Source organism: Kogia breviceps, chromosome 1 (assembly GCF_026419965.1).
Source record: "Kogia breviceps isolate mKogBre1 chromosome 1, mKogBre1 haplotype 1, whole genome shotgun sequence".
NCBI lineage: Eukaryota > Metazoa > Chordata > Mammalia > Artiodactyla > Physeteridae > Kogia > Kogia breviceps.
Genome location: NC_081310.1, coordinates 194369460 through 194386584, shown reverse-complemented (window position 1 = coordinate 194386584; position 17125 = coordinate 194369460). Strand labels below are relative to the sequence as shown.

Below are 17125 nucleotides of genomic sequence, written 5' to 3'. Positions count from 1 at the left end.
CAGTAAACAATATCATTGTCCCTGGGTTCTTCATCTTCTGTTTTTTATTTTTTGGGGATTTCAGTAAATTTTTGTTTAAGTGGCCAGAAGTATAGAGCATGGTACTTCAGTAGAGTTCTCCCATTTAAAGGTACTTTGATGGTAAATGTGTAACAGTGGAGAGTGTGCTGGTTTGGGATTCAGAAGACCCAGGTTCTAATTTGGCACGAACTGCCTATTACCTTACAGGCATATACATAATATCTCAGAGTCTTTGTTCCCCATCTGTCCATTGAGAGATTTGGGTTAGAAAATCTTTAAGACCCTTGATAAACCTGATGAAACTTGAGTTGTCTTTCTTTTCTACCTCATCGAGATAGGCAAGTGACAAGATGTAGAGAGATTATTCCGGGCACTGAATTGCCACAATTATTAGCAACACAAGAGAAGTCAAAAAAGCTGTCCTGTGAGTGAGATTACTGATTCTCTTTGTGCAGTGATGCTGACAGGTAAGCCCGGGCAAACGGTGTGAGTTCACAAACGTGTTTATTTACCTTGTTGTTCCTAAGCCTGTGGAAGAACGTAGGCAGGCACCCAAGGCAACGCATTCTGTATGTCACAATTTCAAGGCACCCTTTTTTACTTAAACCCTTCTCTGTATATTCTAAGTCATTTTTCTCTGCCCGTACACCTCCCAAACTTCACTCAAGTTCTGCCTTTTCTCTTGTTGTCCTAAGAGTGTCAAAATTATTGAGTCTTTTCATTTTTATTATGCTGGTGTCTCTGAGAAACTCACTGACAGACACCTGTTGTGACTGATGTATTAATGTTCACTGTCCCTGGGTTCTTTAAATCTAGCAAAGCTCTGCCGCCTTCAGTCAAATGGTCTGTGCTTGGTGAGAAGAGAGAACTGTCTCCGGGGCCATCTGGCGGCGGTGGAGCCAGGCCTCTTGCCAGCTTGGCTCCCAGTCTGCCTTGCCTGCAGGCGGGCGTCTTTGTCAGGCTAGAGGCTCTGAAGCTTTTGAAAGCCTCATTCATTCCACTCCCCTTACTTTTGAGCTGGGGCAGAAGAGCGACTGGCCCTATTTTCTGCCCTCGACTGTATTTTCTGGACATTCAGGAGCATAGTGACAAGAGGCTGTAGCTCCCAGGTGCCCTGGGTTCCCTCAGTGGGGGTCTGCACTGGACTTGGAAACAATTGGCCCCAGGGTGGGCAGCAGGGAGGGCTCCAGGTGGTCGTGGCTGGGGTCTGAGCTAGTTTGGGGTCATGCCGAGTGCTTTCTCAGTTGTCCTGGTCTGTACCCCTTGAAAGGCATGCCGTGGATAAGAGTTATCTCCGTCTTCGTTTTTCTCTTTTTTCATTTTGCCACAAGACAGGATTGTATCACACATCTCCAAAACGAGTAAAATGGCATTTCAGCTTCTTGTCTTTATAGACTCTCTGAACTTTAGGAAAGATCATTCTGGTCCCTTTTCATTAATAATGAAAACCAGGGGGCAATAAAATGTTCTTAACGCGAGCATGGCAGAAACAAGGAGCCATGTGGGGGTGAAGGTGCGGCCGGCAGGGAGCCACAGGTGTTTCTTGGTGCTTGAGGAGATCAGGCTCCGGAGAGGGGGGAGCAGCGGTAGGAGAGGTCCTGGTTCTTGGACCCCTGACCTGCCAGCATCTGCCCAGCCTCGGCTCTGGTACCAGAACGAAAGGCTGAACTTCTCAAGGCGTGCACTGTGTGTTTGCAGGAAAGAAGAAGGATGCAGCAAACTTTGGGTTCTGGTCCAGTTTTCAGCCCAGTTGCAGCTGTTTTCCTGTAAGATATTTAGTGGGTATTTGAGAAGTCACTGGTGAGTAGAACTTTCTGGACATGTGCCCATTTTGAATACTTTCTCTGGGGATTTTTGCAGCACAGATGGACGTTCTGGGTGTGGATTGAAGCCCCACGGAACAGCATGGGGCTTCGGTCCACAGCGACTCCTTTGAAAAGTGGCAAGATTACTCTGTCTTTGCTTTTTCCTCCTAAAAATGAACTTGCACCAGATGTTGGAATCAAGGCAGTCAGAGCAGAGCAGGCTGAGCCAAGAGAGGTGCCTGCTTGGGGCCCGGAGCCTCCTGGCTGCTCAGGGTCACAGTGGAAGGTCTACCTCAGTGGTCTCAGAGTTTTCCATTTCACCATCAGCGGTCACTCCTCTATGTCGCTGCGCATCGGGTGGGGGTATTCACTGCAGGTCAAAGCAGCAGAGCTCCCTTCTGGAGACAGTGTGTAGACGTGAACCCTGAGAGTCACTGTGCAACCCTGGAGAGGAGTGGGGAGTCTTGGCTCGCCGTGCCCCAAGCCCCAGAACCCGTAAAAGAATAGATCGATAAGTTTACGTAAACATGAAAGCACTCCGTGCCACAAAAAGCAGACCATAAGCAGAGTCAAAAGAAAAATATACTAGGAATTTTTACAACTCCTTTCACAGACAGAGGGCTAATTTCCCTTTTTTTTTTTTTTTTTTTTTTTTTTTTTTTTCAGTACGTGGGCCTCTCACTGTTGTGGCCTCTCCCGTTGCGGAGCACAGCCTCCGGACGCTCAGGGCCCAGCCGCTCCGCGGCATGTGGGATCTTCCCGGACCAGGGCACGAACCCGCGTCCCCTGCATCGGCAGGCAGACTCTCAACCACTGCACCACCAGGGAAGCCCTAATTTCCCTTTTGTATAAGAAGTTTCCATGAATTGAGGAAGGAAATTAATAAAATTGAGTAGAAAAGTAGGGAACGAATACTATACCAAAAAGGAGATGCAGATGAAAAGATTGCTCAGTCCTCACCTGTAATAAGGTAAATGCAAATTAAAGCTAGAGGGAGGTACTGTTGTTTTGCTCTAGTACTGGCAGAAATCTGTGCGTGTGCTTAACCCGTTACGTTGGGGTGGCTGTGAGGAAACAGGTAGGAATGAACTGGTTCAGCCCCCGTGGAGGACAGTGTGACAGGCTATCTCAGACTGCACTGGCCCCGCCTCCTAGGAGTTCACGTTTACAGATAGACGTGTACATGAGATGCTTACTGATGGCAGCGTTGTGTGAAATAGGAAAAGACTGGAAATCATCTAAATGTCCATCATTAGGGAATTGGTTTAAAGGAGTATTATGCAGCTTTAGCAAAAAAGAAGAATGAGAAATGGGGAAAAGAGAAGGAAAATAATGCCCATGTGTGTTGCCTCATACTTGCATAAAAATTCTCTGCAGGATAAAGAAGAAACTATTAACTCAGTGGTTCTTGGTGGTGGAGGAAGCCTCTCTGCAGTAGACTGACGTGTGCTGCGTGATGTTTAGACCGTGTGCGTGTGTTAAGCTCAGGAAGGCAGTTGATCACAGTCTGTGCAGGAGACTCTGGGCCGGGCCGCATTGGGAAACTTGTGTGGAATCCACAAGCGGGGGCAGGGTCGGGTGGCCAGGGAGAGACACCGTTCCAGGCTCTCCCATCACCGTCGTCTCTGCCTCCTGAGAGCCCCCTTCAGCAGCTCAGGGAGGGGGGAGCATCCTCCTCACCCGCATGGAGGTCTTTGCCACTTGGATCCCCGGTCAGACTGTATGCCAGCAGCCCCTCCTCCCCGTGTGCTCACATCCTGCCAAGGACTTTTAGAACCGCCCCTCTGCTGCTCTCCTTTGGTCACGAAGCGCCAGGATGTGGCCAGTATCTGCAGGCCCAGGGGAGGGGGACGGCTGGAGCCACCGGTGTCCGTCTCGGAGGAGATGAGGCGCCCGGCCGCGTGTGCAGTGCGGTGGCTCTTCCTCCCTCACCTTCTCTCCTAGATCCACTTCCAGATCCCAGGTCCTTGTCGCAGCAGTGTGCCTCGGGTGGGTGCCTTCTGGGTCACTGTCCTGGCACCTGGTCTGAGGCCACAGACCGGTGGTGTCCTGCACCACCGATGGTTCTGGAAACGGTGGCCCACGCACCACCCCCACCCCTCGCCGCCCCCTGCCCAGTGGCTGGTCCCTTGAGAGGAGGCAGCTGGGTGGCCTGGACATGGCTGCTCCAGGTAGACATTCCAGATGGAGCTCGTGCTTTCCCGTGTGCCTGACAGAATCGCTGGGTGTCACATCAGATTGTGGACCTGAAGGCACTCGTAAACAGTTCATGGGGAAGGTTGTGAAGTAGAGAACTCTCCTGTCCTCCTCTGGAACTAGAAGTTCGTTCAGGGGTTGGAGGGGACTTTGTGTTCCGAAGGGCTTGATTCTGCGTGAAGACCGGCCGCCCGTGTCCGGATCCCCTGAGACGGTCCGTCCTGGGCTCTCAGTCCCTCTTGCCTTTGGAGGCCCCTCGCGGTAGCCTCTCCCTGCTCTCCTGCCTCCGCGGCCTCCCACCTGTAGCTGCCCTCGGTGCTCGCTGCTGATGTTCTCCCAAAACCCAAGAGCTGACCACCCCACTCCCTGATTCAGAGCCTTCAGTGACCCCGCTGCTTGGGAAACGATGGCGAGGTTCCTTGGGTGCGCTCACCGCCGGGCCAGCCTTTCCCGCCCTCCCCCCGCCCCGCTCCCCCCACCGCTCCCCTCTCTGCTCCTGCTGCCTCTTGGCCAGCAGTAGCCCCCTCACCCTGGGTGAAGCCCAGGGGCTCCCCCGTCTGCTTGAGCACAGGTCAGCCTCAGCCTTTGCACTTCCTTGTCCCCCGCCTGGAGCGCCGTGCCCGGGACCGCACAGGTCTCGGCCTCCCCCTCCACCGAGGCCCCGCCGTCCGCACTCTCTCCTGGTCCCGTTCGGTGTTCGCGATCGCTGTCTGGAGCCACCTTGTTCGGTGGTTGGTATAGGCTGTCTCCTCTCCGCCAGGCTCAGTGTGAGAGCAGAACAGAACAGGGCAGGGGTCTCACCACCGCTGTAAACCGCGCCTACGCCACCGTTGTGCACCCTGTCAGGGCTTCATCGAGTTGAATAAACAGGTGGTGCGGCCTTTGCCCTGCTCTGAGGTGGCTCCACGCTCACGTAGGAGGGCGTGTGGACGTGTACTCGTGCACACCTAGGTGTGCTCATGGCAGCCTCACTGGATCCTTTATTCCTCGAGAGTGGAGCCTGTGCCCTAGGTCTTCAGATCGCCTCTGCCACCCACCTCCCACGCCGGGCCTCAGCCCGTCTAGACAGCAGCCCACGGCAGCTGCACAGTCCAGGGGCCTCTGGGAGGAGGAGTGAGACGCAGCCCGGCCGCGTCCTGATGCTCACCCCCATCTGAGTGCGAGACACGCCCCCTGACTGACATGAGGAGCCTGAATCCACGTGTGCTCTCCTGCCGCAGGGGGGGCGCCAGTGCCTCTGCTCCTGACGTGCCTTTCCCCCGACCTTAGGCCCTGCGGGTTCCCGGTGGAGAGATTACAGCGCCTTGGCCATCATCATGGCAGGGATAGCGTTTGGCTTTCATCAGCTCTACAAGGTAAGCTGCCCCTCCCTGCACCTCCTTGGCGCTGCCCTGAGCCTGGGGCAGCAGTGGGCCTGCCTGCAGAAGGCTGAGCGCCCTGATGATCTCGCTCGCTGAGGGGCGTCCAGGTCAAGTTCTGGTCCTGTTCCCACCCGGGTGGGTGCGCTTGGCAGGTTCAGATCCGCCTCATCTGCTGGACTCGGTATCTCCCCTCCAAGTCCCTGCTGCACAGGGTGACGAGGCCCGTCGATCAGCGAGCCACATCAGGTGCTGAGAACAGTGCCCGGCACTTACTGAGCAGGCCAGACCTTTTTGAGAGACAGTGACGTGTGGTTAAGAGCGTGAACGCTGGAGCCCGGCTGCCTGTGCTGCCCTGGCTCTGCCGGTTGGCAGCTGTGTGACCTCAGGCTCAGCGGTTCTGTGTGTAAAATGGGGACAGTAGTATATACCTTACTAGGCTGTTGTGATGCTGAAAGGAGTCAGTGCTCCTCTGGAAAGTGCTCTGCACCCAGCACACAGGAAGTGCTCTGCACGCTCTTGAGCATCTCTGTATTTACGGGAGCTACCTTCCCCCCCTATGTATCCTGTTGGCATCCATGTAAACCTAGGGTTTTTCATGGACTTCGTAGTCAACCCTCAGGATCCCAGAGTTCATTGCTTACAACAGAGCTGCAGGCATGAAGTAACGTTTACTTCCTTGATACCAGATCTAATCAGATACTAATTACCAGCTACTAACTTTGATTTGAAGCTAGTTGAGTCTTTTTTAGAAGATGAAGAGCCAGGGTAGGTCCCTAGAGACAAAGGGTAAAAGAGTGGCGGGAGGAGTTACTCTCTGCTGGTCCTGGAAAGAGAAGCCCCCTTTCCTTCTGAGGCCACCTGCGACTCCATCTCTGATTTGGAGAGTTTTAAAAAATGACTCTCCAGATTCATGTTGTAACTTTTTTTTTTTTTTTTTTTGGCTACGCCACACAACTTGCTAGATCCTAGTTCCCTGACCAGGTATCAAACCCGTGCCCACTACAGTGGAAGCACGGAGTCCTAACCACTAGACCACCAGGGAAGTCCCCCCCATGTTTAACTTTTAGCACATGAAACATGTTTCAGCATTGCACTCTGGGATTCTTAATTTTTCACTTAAGTGCAAAAGCTATTGACAGAGTTGTAGCAGAATATAATCTTTTCAGTGTAACATTTATTCTTGAAGTTGGGAATCTCCACGTTAGAAATCCAGAAGCAAGATGTTCTGGGTCCTGAGACTTCTCCCTCTGATGCCATTGTGGGCTGAAAGCCTATTTCCAACCACTGACTGCATACAGTCACCAAGAAGAAGAACATGCTAAGACAGGATTCTCGCATCAGTGTCCCAGCTCTGCTAAGCGGTACCTGATGGTCACGTGGCTGCCCTTGGGCGGCCTGTGACCTGGTGGAGACAGAAAGCACAGCTCCCCTTGGAGCAAAGCAGAGGTGTCATCAGTTGTTTCCACGAAGCTCTCTCTGATCTTTAGTCTCTGCTTTAAAAAAGAAGAGACATTGAAAGATCAGTCACGATGGTGAAAAGAATTTTAAAAACATCTGCTAAATTAAAAAACAAAAAGGAGAGGTAAGCTGTTATCTTGTTTTATAAATATGTAAAGGTTTAGGCTGGGGTAGTCTATGTGTTCGTTTCCTTGGCACTTTTGATCTTAGAAATGGAATTTTTAGTCCATTACACGTGTAAGAATTTCTTGACTTTTATACTTAGGAAATTTTCAACCTGGAACGTAAGGTTCCATTTTATGAGTTTCGGCTCAGCTGTGGGTAATAACTCACACGATGGTTGAAAAGCACTTTGCAAAATAGAACATGCTTCTATACGTATGCTAAACAGTGATCTTCACTTAGGAGTTGCTCTTGAAATGAGTTCTCTGACAGGCCCCTTGTGAGAGACCTCCTTTCCCTTCCCCAGTACAGAAGCCTTAATGGAGAAGTTGCTGTCTTTTCCTGTCTGGGGCCCAAATGGAGTAAGAACCAAAGTCTCCTTTGGTCACACCTGCCAGTTACCACACCTGCCAAGCGTGCACTGTGCCACCCCTGGTGCCACCCCAGTAAAGTTGGTGACTGGTCTGACGCTCCTAAGATGGGGGGGCGCCATGTCCTGGGTTTTAGGAGTTTGGAGCCCATGTGCTCTCGTCCAGCTCTCCCAGCGGCCACCTTGCCGCCCACCTCTATCCCTTCACACCTCCAAGCAGGCAGTCAGTTACCAGCCGCGCCCCGTCTGCCTTCCTCCTGAATGTTCCGAGATTCTCGGAGAACATTCGAGATTGCCCTGCAGCCTCAGCTTCCTTTCTCCCCGACGGTCAGTTGGTCAGTTTCTCCTGGTTCTGCCCCTTGCTCCGCCTTCTGCCCCATGTCTCGGTTCTGGGAGAGTCTGGCTGCATTTAACTCTTACCTGAAGGAAGCTTCATCTGAGGATTGAAGGCTTTTCGAAGAAGAAGAATGGGTGTGACTTCCTTAGGCAGCCCCGGAATACCCATATTATTATCCCCTCCTAGTGAAAGAGCCAAAGGCCCCACAGATCTGTTGTGGATTTTGATCTTGTTTCTTGAATAATTTTTTGGTTTATTTTTACTTGTTTGTTTCCGCACGGAGAATTCATTCACGTGGTTCAAAATGTTAAAGGTTCAGAAGAGTGTACAGCAAACTTCCCTTCCACTCCCCCCTGGAAGGCACCAGTGGTGTCACTTTCTTGTATAACCTTTTGCATTTTTATGATATACAACTTTTAAAGTAGAATTTTGAGTGTATTTGGACACAGAAGTATTGTATACAGCAACATTTAAAAATCTAACAGAACCAAAAAGTGCTCCATCATAGTGGGTCAAATGGATTTTTTGTGCCCCTGTTTCCTGGTTCTGGTCCTGATTCAGACAGAGTTGTCTTTTTTTTTTTAATGTGGTTGTAATCACAGCCACATACTTTTCAGATGTCTTGTTCATTTACGGTGTTGGCGTAGGGTTTCCGAAAGTGGGTTGGCCGGAGAGAAAGTTGGTCGGCAGAATTTGGGAGACTGATGAAGAGTATCCCAAGTACGTACCCGTTCCTCACGTGCACCCTGCTTCCTGCAGAAGTACCTGCTCCCCCTCATCATGGGCGGCCGGGAGGACAGGAAGCAACTGGAGAGGATGGAGGCGAGTCTCTCGGAGCTGAGTGGCAGCGTGGCTCAGACAGGTAAAGATTAATGACTCCACCAGGTCACCCCTCAGAACCTTCACCGAGCAGCCCCTCTTTGCCCCTCCCCTCTCCCCGCCGTCTCCACTTTATGTGGTGACTTCATTTATCTGCTCTGAGAATCTGTTCACATTTGCAAATGAAGCCGCCGTCATTTCGGTTTAATTTGAAATTGCTTGTTTACTGTCGGCACGGCCTCAATTAATTATGTTTTTACGGAAAGGCTCCCAACCTCAGAATATTAATAAGGGGAATAAAATGACAGCCTTTCTAAGGGCTGTAAAGTTCATTTTTAATTTCTGCTTCTATGAGGTTTTCAGGGGGGTTTTCAGCAATTTCCCCCCTTCCCTCTAAGAATCCAACACAGGGTCAAGAGAGGCTGTAATTACTGCGGCTCCAGGGACCCCGGCCACCTCCTCTGTCATCGACTCCACGGGGCTCACGTTCATTACCTGGTGCCCCAGTGACGGCCCAGATTAGCTGGGCCTGTCGCGCCATTGGTGGTTTTCTCCTTTATAAACTTGTTTACTAGATGGAGCCTCTGAATCTAAAAACTCTGGCAAACTAGAGAGCCACCTGTCCCAGGCAGGAGTCTGTCCCTCGGGGGCATGTTTGTGAAGCCCTCGGAAACCCTCTGGAGCATGTGCCCTTCTGGCATGTCCCCTTGGAGGCTGACGGTGGACCGGGAGCTCCAGCAGCCTCTGGGTTGGGCGGGGAGGACAGGAAGGAGCCGTAAGGAGGTGGGATTTGCAGTTGGTAACCACTCCGGGATGTTGTGGACTGAGGTGTCCCTCTCCCAGGACTGGAGACTTTCCATGAGTTCTGCAGTGGCGTGGGGAGGCCCGGGAGATGGGGGATGCAGGCAGGATGGAAGTTGCAAGAGCCAAGCGAATCATAGACAGATATAATTAGAGGGGAGAGGTTTTGGATGGATATACTACTGTTGACCACGGACAACTACACAATAGAAGATAAAGTAGAACTACTAGAGGTTAGATACAGTGCAGGTAGATGCCCCAGAGTGCAGATGAATTATATGGATTGCACGGGCCGGGGGTGGGGTGGGGGGGAATGTCTGCAGATAAATTAGATGCAGCAACTTATAGCTGTGTGGACAGAAGGAAGAATCTGTATCATTTAACAGAGATGCAACTGCTCTTTCCTCCCAGTGACTCAGTTACAGATGACTTTAGCCTCTGTCCAGGAGCTGCTGATTCAGCAGCAACAGAAAGTCCAGGAACTCGCCCACGAACTGGCCACAGCCAAGGTACCTGTCCCTGACCCTCTGGTCCCTCTAGGTCTGGGTCTGCCCTGCATGGCTCTTCACTCCCGTCCTTTGTGCCCAGTTCACTGCATCCACTGGGGTCTGATGTTGTCTCTTCTGACACCGGTGACCCTGCCCTTGTAGAGACAGGAGGTGGTCACCGTGTGGGTGATGTGGCATTCAGTGACGGAGGCTGTCCCTTCTGTCTCCGTGTCGCCTTCCAACAGGAGGGAGGAAAAGCAGCTCTGTGCCTGTGGCCCTCCCGTGGCAGCACACGCCCCAGATGTGGTGGTGGCCGGTGTCGACACAGGATGGTCTCCACCGCAAGTTAGGTCAGAGGTCCCGGCATTGCCAAGAGCGATTGCAGGGAACAGGGTGGGAGGAGAGTGCCAGACCCTGGGCTGAGATGCTGCCGTGGGTGGGTTCTCCAAACCCAGGCCTCGGGATCCAGCAACCCCCAGAGGAGTGTAGACCCACCTGGGGTCGACTGAGGCGGCTTCCTTGCCTCACTTTGCACATCTGGAGCTGTCTTGGCAACATCAGACCCTAGGATCAGACCACCGGGGTTCAGGCTCCCCTGTACCCTGTGCTACCTGTGTGACCGCAGACAAGCGACTTGCTGTCCCCTCGTCTGTAAGAGGGAGCTGTACCGCACCTCCCTCGTCGCCTGTCCCCACTGAGGACAGAGCCTGGCTCCCGTCAGCCCCAGGATGGCAGGCCTTGGGTCTGGGTTCTGTGCGTGTGTGACAGGGTGTTCCCGAGACAGACTAGGCCCGGGAGACAGTGTCCAGTGGCTCCAGGGCGTCCACTGCCCCCCCCCACTCCATCCCCACCTCCCGGGTTGCTTTCTGGCTGCTTCCACTCAGCCGTGCTGTAAAGGATCTCGCTCCAAGCAGCTCTCCCAGAGGAAGCCCCACCCCAGCGCGCAACTCCGTGTGAGCCGGCGCTCCTGTGGAGGGGGTCCCTGAGAATCCTCTCGCGGGGTACCCCACCCACGGAGGCCAGTGGCCGCCGCCGGCCGCCGTGCACGCTCCCCGCAGGCCGGCCGGCGGCCCATAAAGCAGCCGAGGAGGCGGTCACAGCCTGCGACCACCTCTCCTCCATTGTCTTTTGAAGCGGCAGCCTGCCAGTGGCCAGAAGCCTTTCCAGAAATTGGAAAACTGTTTTCAGACCTTAAGCATTAAGATTAAGACCACATGTTGCATTTTAGGAGTGGAGGGGGCCCGGGGTAGCGTTTGGTGGTTGAGCGCCGCCTCTGAGGGTGTCTTGTGCTTGTTTTTCTGCTGCGCCCCCCGCCCGCCCCCAGCCCCTTTCATTCTCTGCTGTGCTGAAGCCGTGCTTACTGGTGTCTAAACCCATCTGTGTGAAGGCTTCGGTTACCCCATAAACCAAAGACTCAGAGCTGTGTTTTCTCAGCTGTAATGTAAGTTTTTATATCTGGCTTCCAAACCCCTACTGCAGCACTGTAAAAAATTAAAAAGAAGAGCATTCAGTAATTAAAAAACCTACATAAAACTGAAGGCTGGGAGTTTTCTACAACTGTTTTTTAGAGACTGGCTAAAAAGCCCCAGATGTCAGATTTTATTTCGAAATCCTGGCATCTGGCACCATATGCGTTTGGAAATTTGAGTCCTTTGTAGGCCAGTGAGTGGAAATTGCTCCCTTGTTAATGGGCTGCTATAGCTTTCAAGGTCTCAGAGAGGCCAGAGCAGTGGCTCCTGGGTCTGCGCTGTCTGGTGGTCTGGAGTAGGGACCCCGAGGGGATATGCGTGAGGGCGGCCGAGCGCCTGTGTGCGCTCGTTCCGAGGCTGCCCGGGGTTTCTTTCCTGAGGCCTGCAGCCCCCGCAGGGGGGCTTCCCGCTGCAGAGCCGGGCCAGGCTGCCGGCTGAGACAGGACCCACAGCACCCCCACCCCACCTTAGAGCCCCGCAGGCTGGTGGGAAGGTGCGGGGCCCCTCTGTGCTGCCGGCCTGGGGCTTCCGCACGCTCTCCTGAACTCAGGGCCCGGGTGTTCTGTGGCAGGCAGCGGGGGCCTTGTACCCGTAGACAGAGGCCCACGCACCCGAGGCCATCACACCTGGGACTGGCCCGTAAACACTTCACAGGCAGCTTGGCCGAGGCAGCTGCCGTTTGGGGGACCTCCTCTCCATCTATCCCAGCAAGATTGCCAAAGAAAGGTGTGGTCGTCTGAAGTTTATACAGGAAGCGGTGTCAAAGGGGAAGGAAGGTGTGCGGGGAAGGGTGGCGTTTGTCCGAGGTTCCTGTGGCTGCTTCCCCTGTGGGCCCTCCTCCGGGACGTCTTCGTTCCCTCTGCTGAACCTTCAGGGTCATCCCGAAGAACAGCTGCGGACGGGCGGCCTGGCCCTCGGCTCCTGGCTGTGCAGACAGCGGGGCCCAGCGCGTGGCTTGACGTTACAGCTGCGTGCGAAAGGGTATCCTGGGCGAAGCCTGCCTTCTGGGCATGATTGAGGGTCGAGCTGGGGATGGGCCAGGCAGGCGCTCAGGTGTCTCCCTTGACACTCCAAGGTGGCTCCAGGTACCTGTGGTTGAGGGGTGTGTGTGTGTGTGTGTGTGTGTGTGTGTGTGTGTGTGTGTGTGTGTGTGTGTGTGTGTGTGATCTCTCTGCAGGGAGAGGGACTTAGGTGGAGGGAGTACTTTGTGTGTGTGTGTGTGTGTGTGTGTGTGTGTGTGTGTGTGTGTGTGTGATATCTCTCTGCAGGGAGAGGGACTTAGGTGGAGGGAGTACTTGTAGTAGAGATGGAATTTATTTATCTTAATAGTTTTGTTTTAATGGAATGTTTCAAATACATTTGGAAATGGGGGGGTCCCCGCACAGCAAGCCCACGTGTTCTGGCTACACAGCTGCTGCTGCTGCCTTGGGCCCGTCCTGCGTCCTGCCGTACCCCTACCCGCCGGTGATTTTGAAACACATCCCAGACAGCATATCATTTCCTACTTCAGACACTTCAGTGTGTATCTATAAAAGATAAGGGCTCTTTTGTTGTTGATGTTTTATTTTACATAACCAGGATGCCACTATCTCACCTGAATGCATGTCATGATTCCCTGATATAGTCAGCTATCCAAATAGATTTGTGGATTGTTTGTTCTAAGGGAGTCGTCACTTAAACGGAGATCCAGGCAGGCAGACCCCTGAATGGGCCGCAGCAGAACCGTACCGAGGGGGTTCCCGGCTGGCATGCAGGACATGGTCCTGCATGGTCCTCCTTGCCACCCCAGCAGCCTGAGCTTCAAGGGGTGGGAGGAGGTGCTGCTCTGATCCTCCGTCCCCGGTGTGACTTTCAGGCCACCACTTCCACCAACTGGATCCTGGAGTCGCAGAACATCAACGAACTCAAGTCGGAAATTAACTCCTTGAAAGGGCTTCTTTTAAATCGGTAGGAGCTGAAAAGGCGCGGGCTTCTGTTCTGCTCTGTGACTTCGACTTGGGGGAGGGAGCTCTTGGGGCCCATGCAGCCGCCAGCCACTGGGGGTGGGGTGGGGGGCATGTCTCCCTGGGGGGCCCCTGTGCGTCCCACCCCAGATCGAGCTGCGTGATTCAGGCATTGAGTTTGGGAATCTTGCGCTTCCACCATCCCTCCCCGGTAGGCCCCTCCCTCCCTGCTCTAGGGGTGACAGCCTGTAGTGCCCACAAGTTTTGAGATACAGTCACTTGGTCCTGTCAAGACCCAGTCAAGGGCAGCTGGAGCCAGAAGCAGGGCCTTGAGCAGAGGAGAGAATCCCCACCCCTCCAGATAGGGCCATCTCCTCCCCTGTCCTCAGCCCCGGCTGGACCTTCCACTGACAGCTTGGTCCCAGAGAAGGTCCCCCCAGAGGGCCAGGCCAGGGGTCTCTGTTCCTGCTCAGTTTGAAGAGCCCTACGATTCAAGGCAGAGGCAGACGCAGCGCCTGCCTCCCCGCGCCCGAGCTCCTGTGGCCTCACTCTTGTCCCTCCGTAGGGACAGCACCAGCACGGCCCTGACAGGAGGGTGACCAGCTTGTCCGGGCCACCCCCCCCCCCCCCCGCCCATCTGTCTTGAAAACTGAAAGTCCTGTGTCCCGGGTCACCCCTCCTGCAGGGCGCCCTGGGGGTTAGCGGGGGCCTTCACTCCAGGTCAGTGATGGGGGCTGGCAGCGTCTCGTGGTCCCAGCCAGAGGACCCAGTTCTCCAAGCCATCCACTTCCAGGCTGTCTGTGGGGGAAAGAGCGTGGCTTTCAGAGAGGCACGGCTGAGCTCGGGGCACCAGAGGGCTGTCCACTGGGGACACGGTGAACGCCGAGGCCCTGACTGTGCGCTCCGCACGGCAGGGTCTGAGGTGGAAGGGCTGTCCGGGGCCAGAGCTGGTGGTCGGTCTGGTGGGCAGCCCAGGAGGCGGCAAGCCTTTGTCCTCCCAGCTCAGGCAGGGGTGACCCTGCCTGTCCTCGAGCTTGATTTCCAAGCCCTTGCCAAGCGGACCTGACTTCCCAGGTCTGGGCTGGGCTGGCTGCTGGCCCAGGACCCAGGGCAGGGACGCAGGAGTGGGAGGGAGAACTGGCTCTTCTGTCAAGTGTCGAGCTTGGAGGTTTTCTAGAAAAGTGCTAGGTCACCAGCATTACCCTTCTGGTTCCGATGTCTCTGACCCTGAGACCAGTGGCCAGGCTGTCCCCCAGCCCCTGCCTTGGCCCAGGCCACAGGCGAGTGAGAGTGGAGGCCCAGGGGTCTCGGCTTTCCAGCCTTCTGGCTCTCCACCGTTGCTCGCTGCCCCTCCCAGGGCTGGAGGCTGGGACAGTGCCGTAAGGGCGGGAGGAAACGGGCGCCAGGGCGTGGCAGGGCCCCCAGAGCCAAGTGTCCAGCAGCTGCCAGGGAGGGCGGGCCTGGCCCCAGGCAGAGGGGACCCCAGGAGGCACCCTGAGTGGACCGGGGGCTCTGCAGGCAGCCCCGGTGCCTCTGGCTTCCGTCTCAGCCGCTCCCACCTCAACGGGCCAAGAAGCCTTGTTTCCAGAGGAGGGGGAGGGAGGGGAGGTGGGAGTGGGCGGCGGAGCTCCAGCCTGTCGCCTGGCCCTGTCCCCTGCTCAGTGGCCCTGGGGTGGCTGCTCAGCCTCCGTGAGCGCTCTGGGTCGGGAGGGTGCGGCTCTTCTGAGGGTGACCCTGCCGTCTTCTCCCTCCGTGGCCAGGAGGCAGTTCCCCCCTTCCCCGTCGGCCCCGAAGATCCCCTCCTGGCAGATCCCGGTCAAGTCCCCGTCACCCTCCAGCCCCGCGGCCGTGAACCACCACAGCAGCAGTGACATCTCGCCCGTCAGCAATGAGTCCACGTCATCCTCCCCCGTGAAGGAGGGCCACAGCCCCGAGGGCTCCACGGCCACGTACCACCTGCTGGGCCCCCAGGAGGAGGGCGAGGGGGTGGTGGACGTCAAGGGCCAGGTGAGGATGGAGGTGCAGGGCGAGGAGGAGAAGAGGGAGGACGAGGAGGACGAGGACGTGAGCTGCGTGGGCGAGGAGGACCGCCTGGGGGTGCAGAGGGAGGACCGCCGGGGCGGGGACGGGCAGATCAACGAGCAGGTGGAGAAGCTGCGGCGGCCCGAGGGCGCCAGCAACGAGCGGGAGCGGGACTAGGTGGCCGGGGTCGTGGTCCAGGTGCAGGACGTGGCCTTGAGCCGGCCGGGGGCCGGGCTGCCGCAGCCTCGCGGCCTGGGCGGCGTCAGGGCGGAAGCCTGTCCACCCCGCCCGCCGCAGACAGACAGGCCTCTGATCTTGCTCTCGTGTCAGGCCGAGGGCTCCCAACTCTCTGGGCTCAAGCCCCCCCCAGCCCCTCCCAGGCAGACGTCCCGTCCAGGGGTGTCTGCCGGGCGTCTTAGCCAACCTCACGCCGCGCATGACAAGAGGTAGCTTTATTACCTGACTCCTGACCCTCTGGAGGAGGAGCCGCGGGGCCTGGCGTCTGCCGTCCCTTCCCTCCGCCCCGGCTCCCTCACTGCTTCTCACCAGTGACCAAGGGGGCCGCGCTCTCGTGATCCCAAAAGCAATGGCCCTGCGCTCCCCTCTGGGCGAGGGCCCCCGGGCCCCCCAGCCAGTCCCTGCCCGGACGATGCCACCCTTGTGTGCCCGTCGCAGCCGCAGCCCGGTCGTCCGCCACCCACGACATCACGCCGCTCCCGACCGTTCGCTTGCCGCATCGTGGCTCAGCTACTGCCGTGGCGAGATGTGGTCCCACGTGCACTAGGAGCCAGGCACCGGGCCTTCCTGTCTGTCCCCTGCCCCGCCCTGCCCCGCCCTGCCCCGCCCCCCAAACACGTGTTCTTTTGTGTGATCAGGTATAGGTTTCAGAATATAAGATACGACTGTATATAATTGTAATAAATATGAGTTGCCACTATTTAATTCCTGCCTGTGGCTCCCTGTCTGCTCACGGCACCCCGTGCCCAGGGGTGGATCTCAGCCAAGGCCGCGCCAGGTGGGCCCGGGGAGGGGCCGCGGGGGTGGCGTCCGGCAGCCCTGCGGTGGGCCTGATGGGGGCAGCCCCTGCTTCCCTTGGGCAGTCTCTCCCGTAAGGCAGGTGTCGCAGCCGCTCACCCACAGCTGGAGGGTCTCGTCCTCGGTCCCGAGTGGCTGCCGGCGGGTGACGTTCTGATCCAGGAGGCAAGGGACCTCACGCTACTGTATATAGACCTGGTGTGGACTGTGATGAGCTCACCTTCCTTAAATGGACGCATGTGCTCCCAGGAGAGTGTGTCTTGTTCCCTCGTCCTCCCCCGTCTCGTCTCCCTCTCACCCTCCCTGTCTCCCTTTACTCTTCACACAGCATTTAGCTAAACCCTGAAAAACAGCACGGAACGCGCCTTCCCAGGAGCACTTGGCTCCGGTGAGCCCGCAGTGCCGTGGCCCAGCGTGCGGGGGTCAGAGGGCCCGGCCCCGTCCGGTGCCTCGTGTAGACACGGGCTTTAGAGACAAAGTGCAGGCACCCGGGCCGCCGCGGAGGTGGGGCTGCAGTGGGTATGTACCCTCCGGGGAGGCCCTGGCCTCCTGACCGCAGCGCTGGCCTCCCACCCGCCCGGCCCTGGGGAGGGAGGAAGCCGCTGGCCGAGGGTGAGAGACTTGGCATGGGGGCTGTTTTGTCTCAGAAGACATTTCCCCTCCTGCCCTGGCCCCTTTTTCGGGCTCCCGCGGTAAACTCCTTCCTGGCTCTCAGGCAGGGGGCCCTCGCCCTGACTCTCTGAGTATCCGGCCCTCCAGCCTGGTTTCCCAGGTTTTGTCTTTGATGCTCATAACCTCATGTGATGTCCCGGCTCGGCTCGTGCTCCACAGGGACAAG

The 17125-nt window shown here is 56.3% G+C and overlaps 1 protein-coding gene across 1 annotated transcript in view; it reads left to right on the top strand.

Moving 5' to 3' along the window:
- The window catches only part of PEX14 (peroxisomal biogenesis factor 14), a 140667-nt gene extending 124473 nt beyond the window's left edge, over positions 1-16194 (top strand). Inside the window, exons 5-9 of the mRNA XM_059057959.2 lie at positions 5292-5377; positions 8470-8572; positions 9742-9839; positions 13143-13234; positions 14991-16194. Of these exons, the coding sequence (XP_058913942.1) occupies positions 5292-5377; positions 8470-8572; positions 9742-9839; positions 13143-13234; positions 14991-15429 (818 nt within the window). The 3' untranslated portion in view covers positions 15430-16194. The remainder of the gene's footprint in view (positions 1-5291; positions 5378-8469; positions 8573-9741; positions 9840-13142; positions 13235-14990) is intronic.
- Positions 16195-17125: the final 931 nt, after the last annotated feature.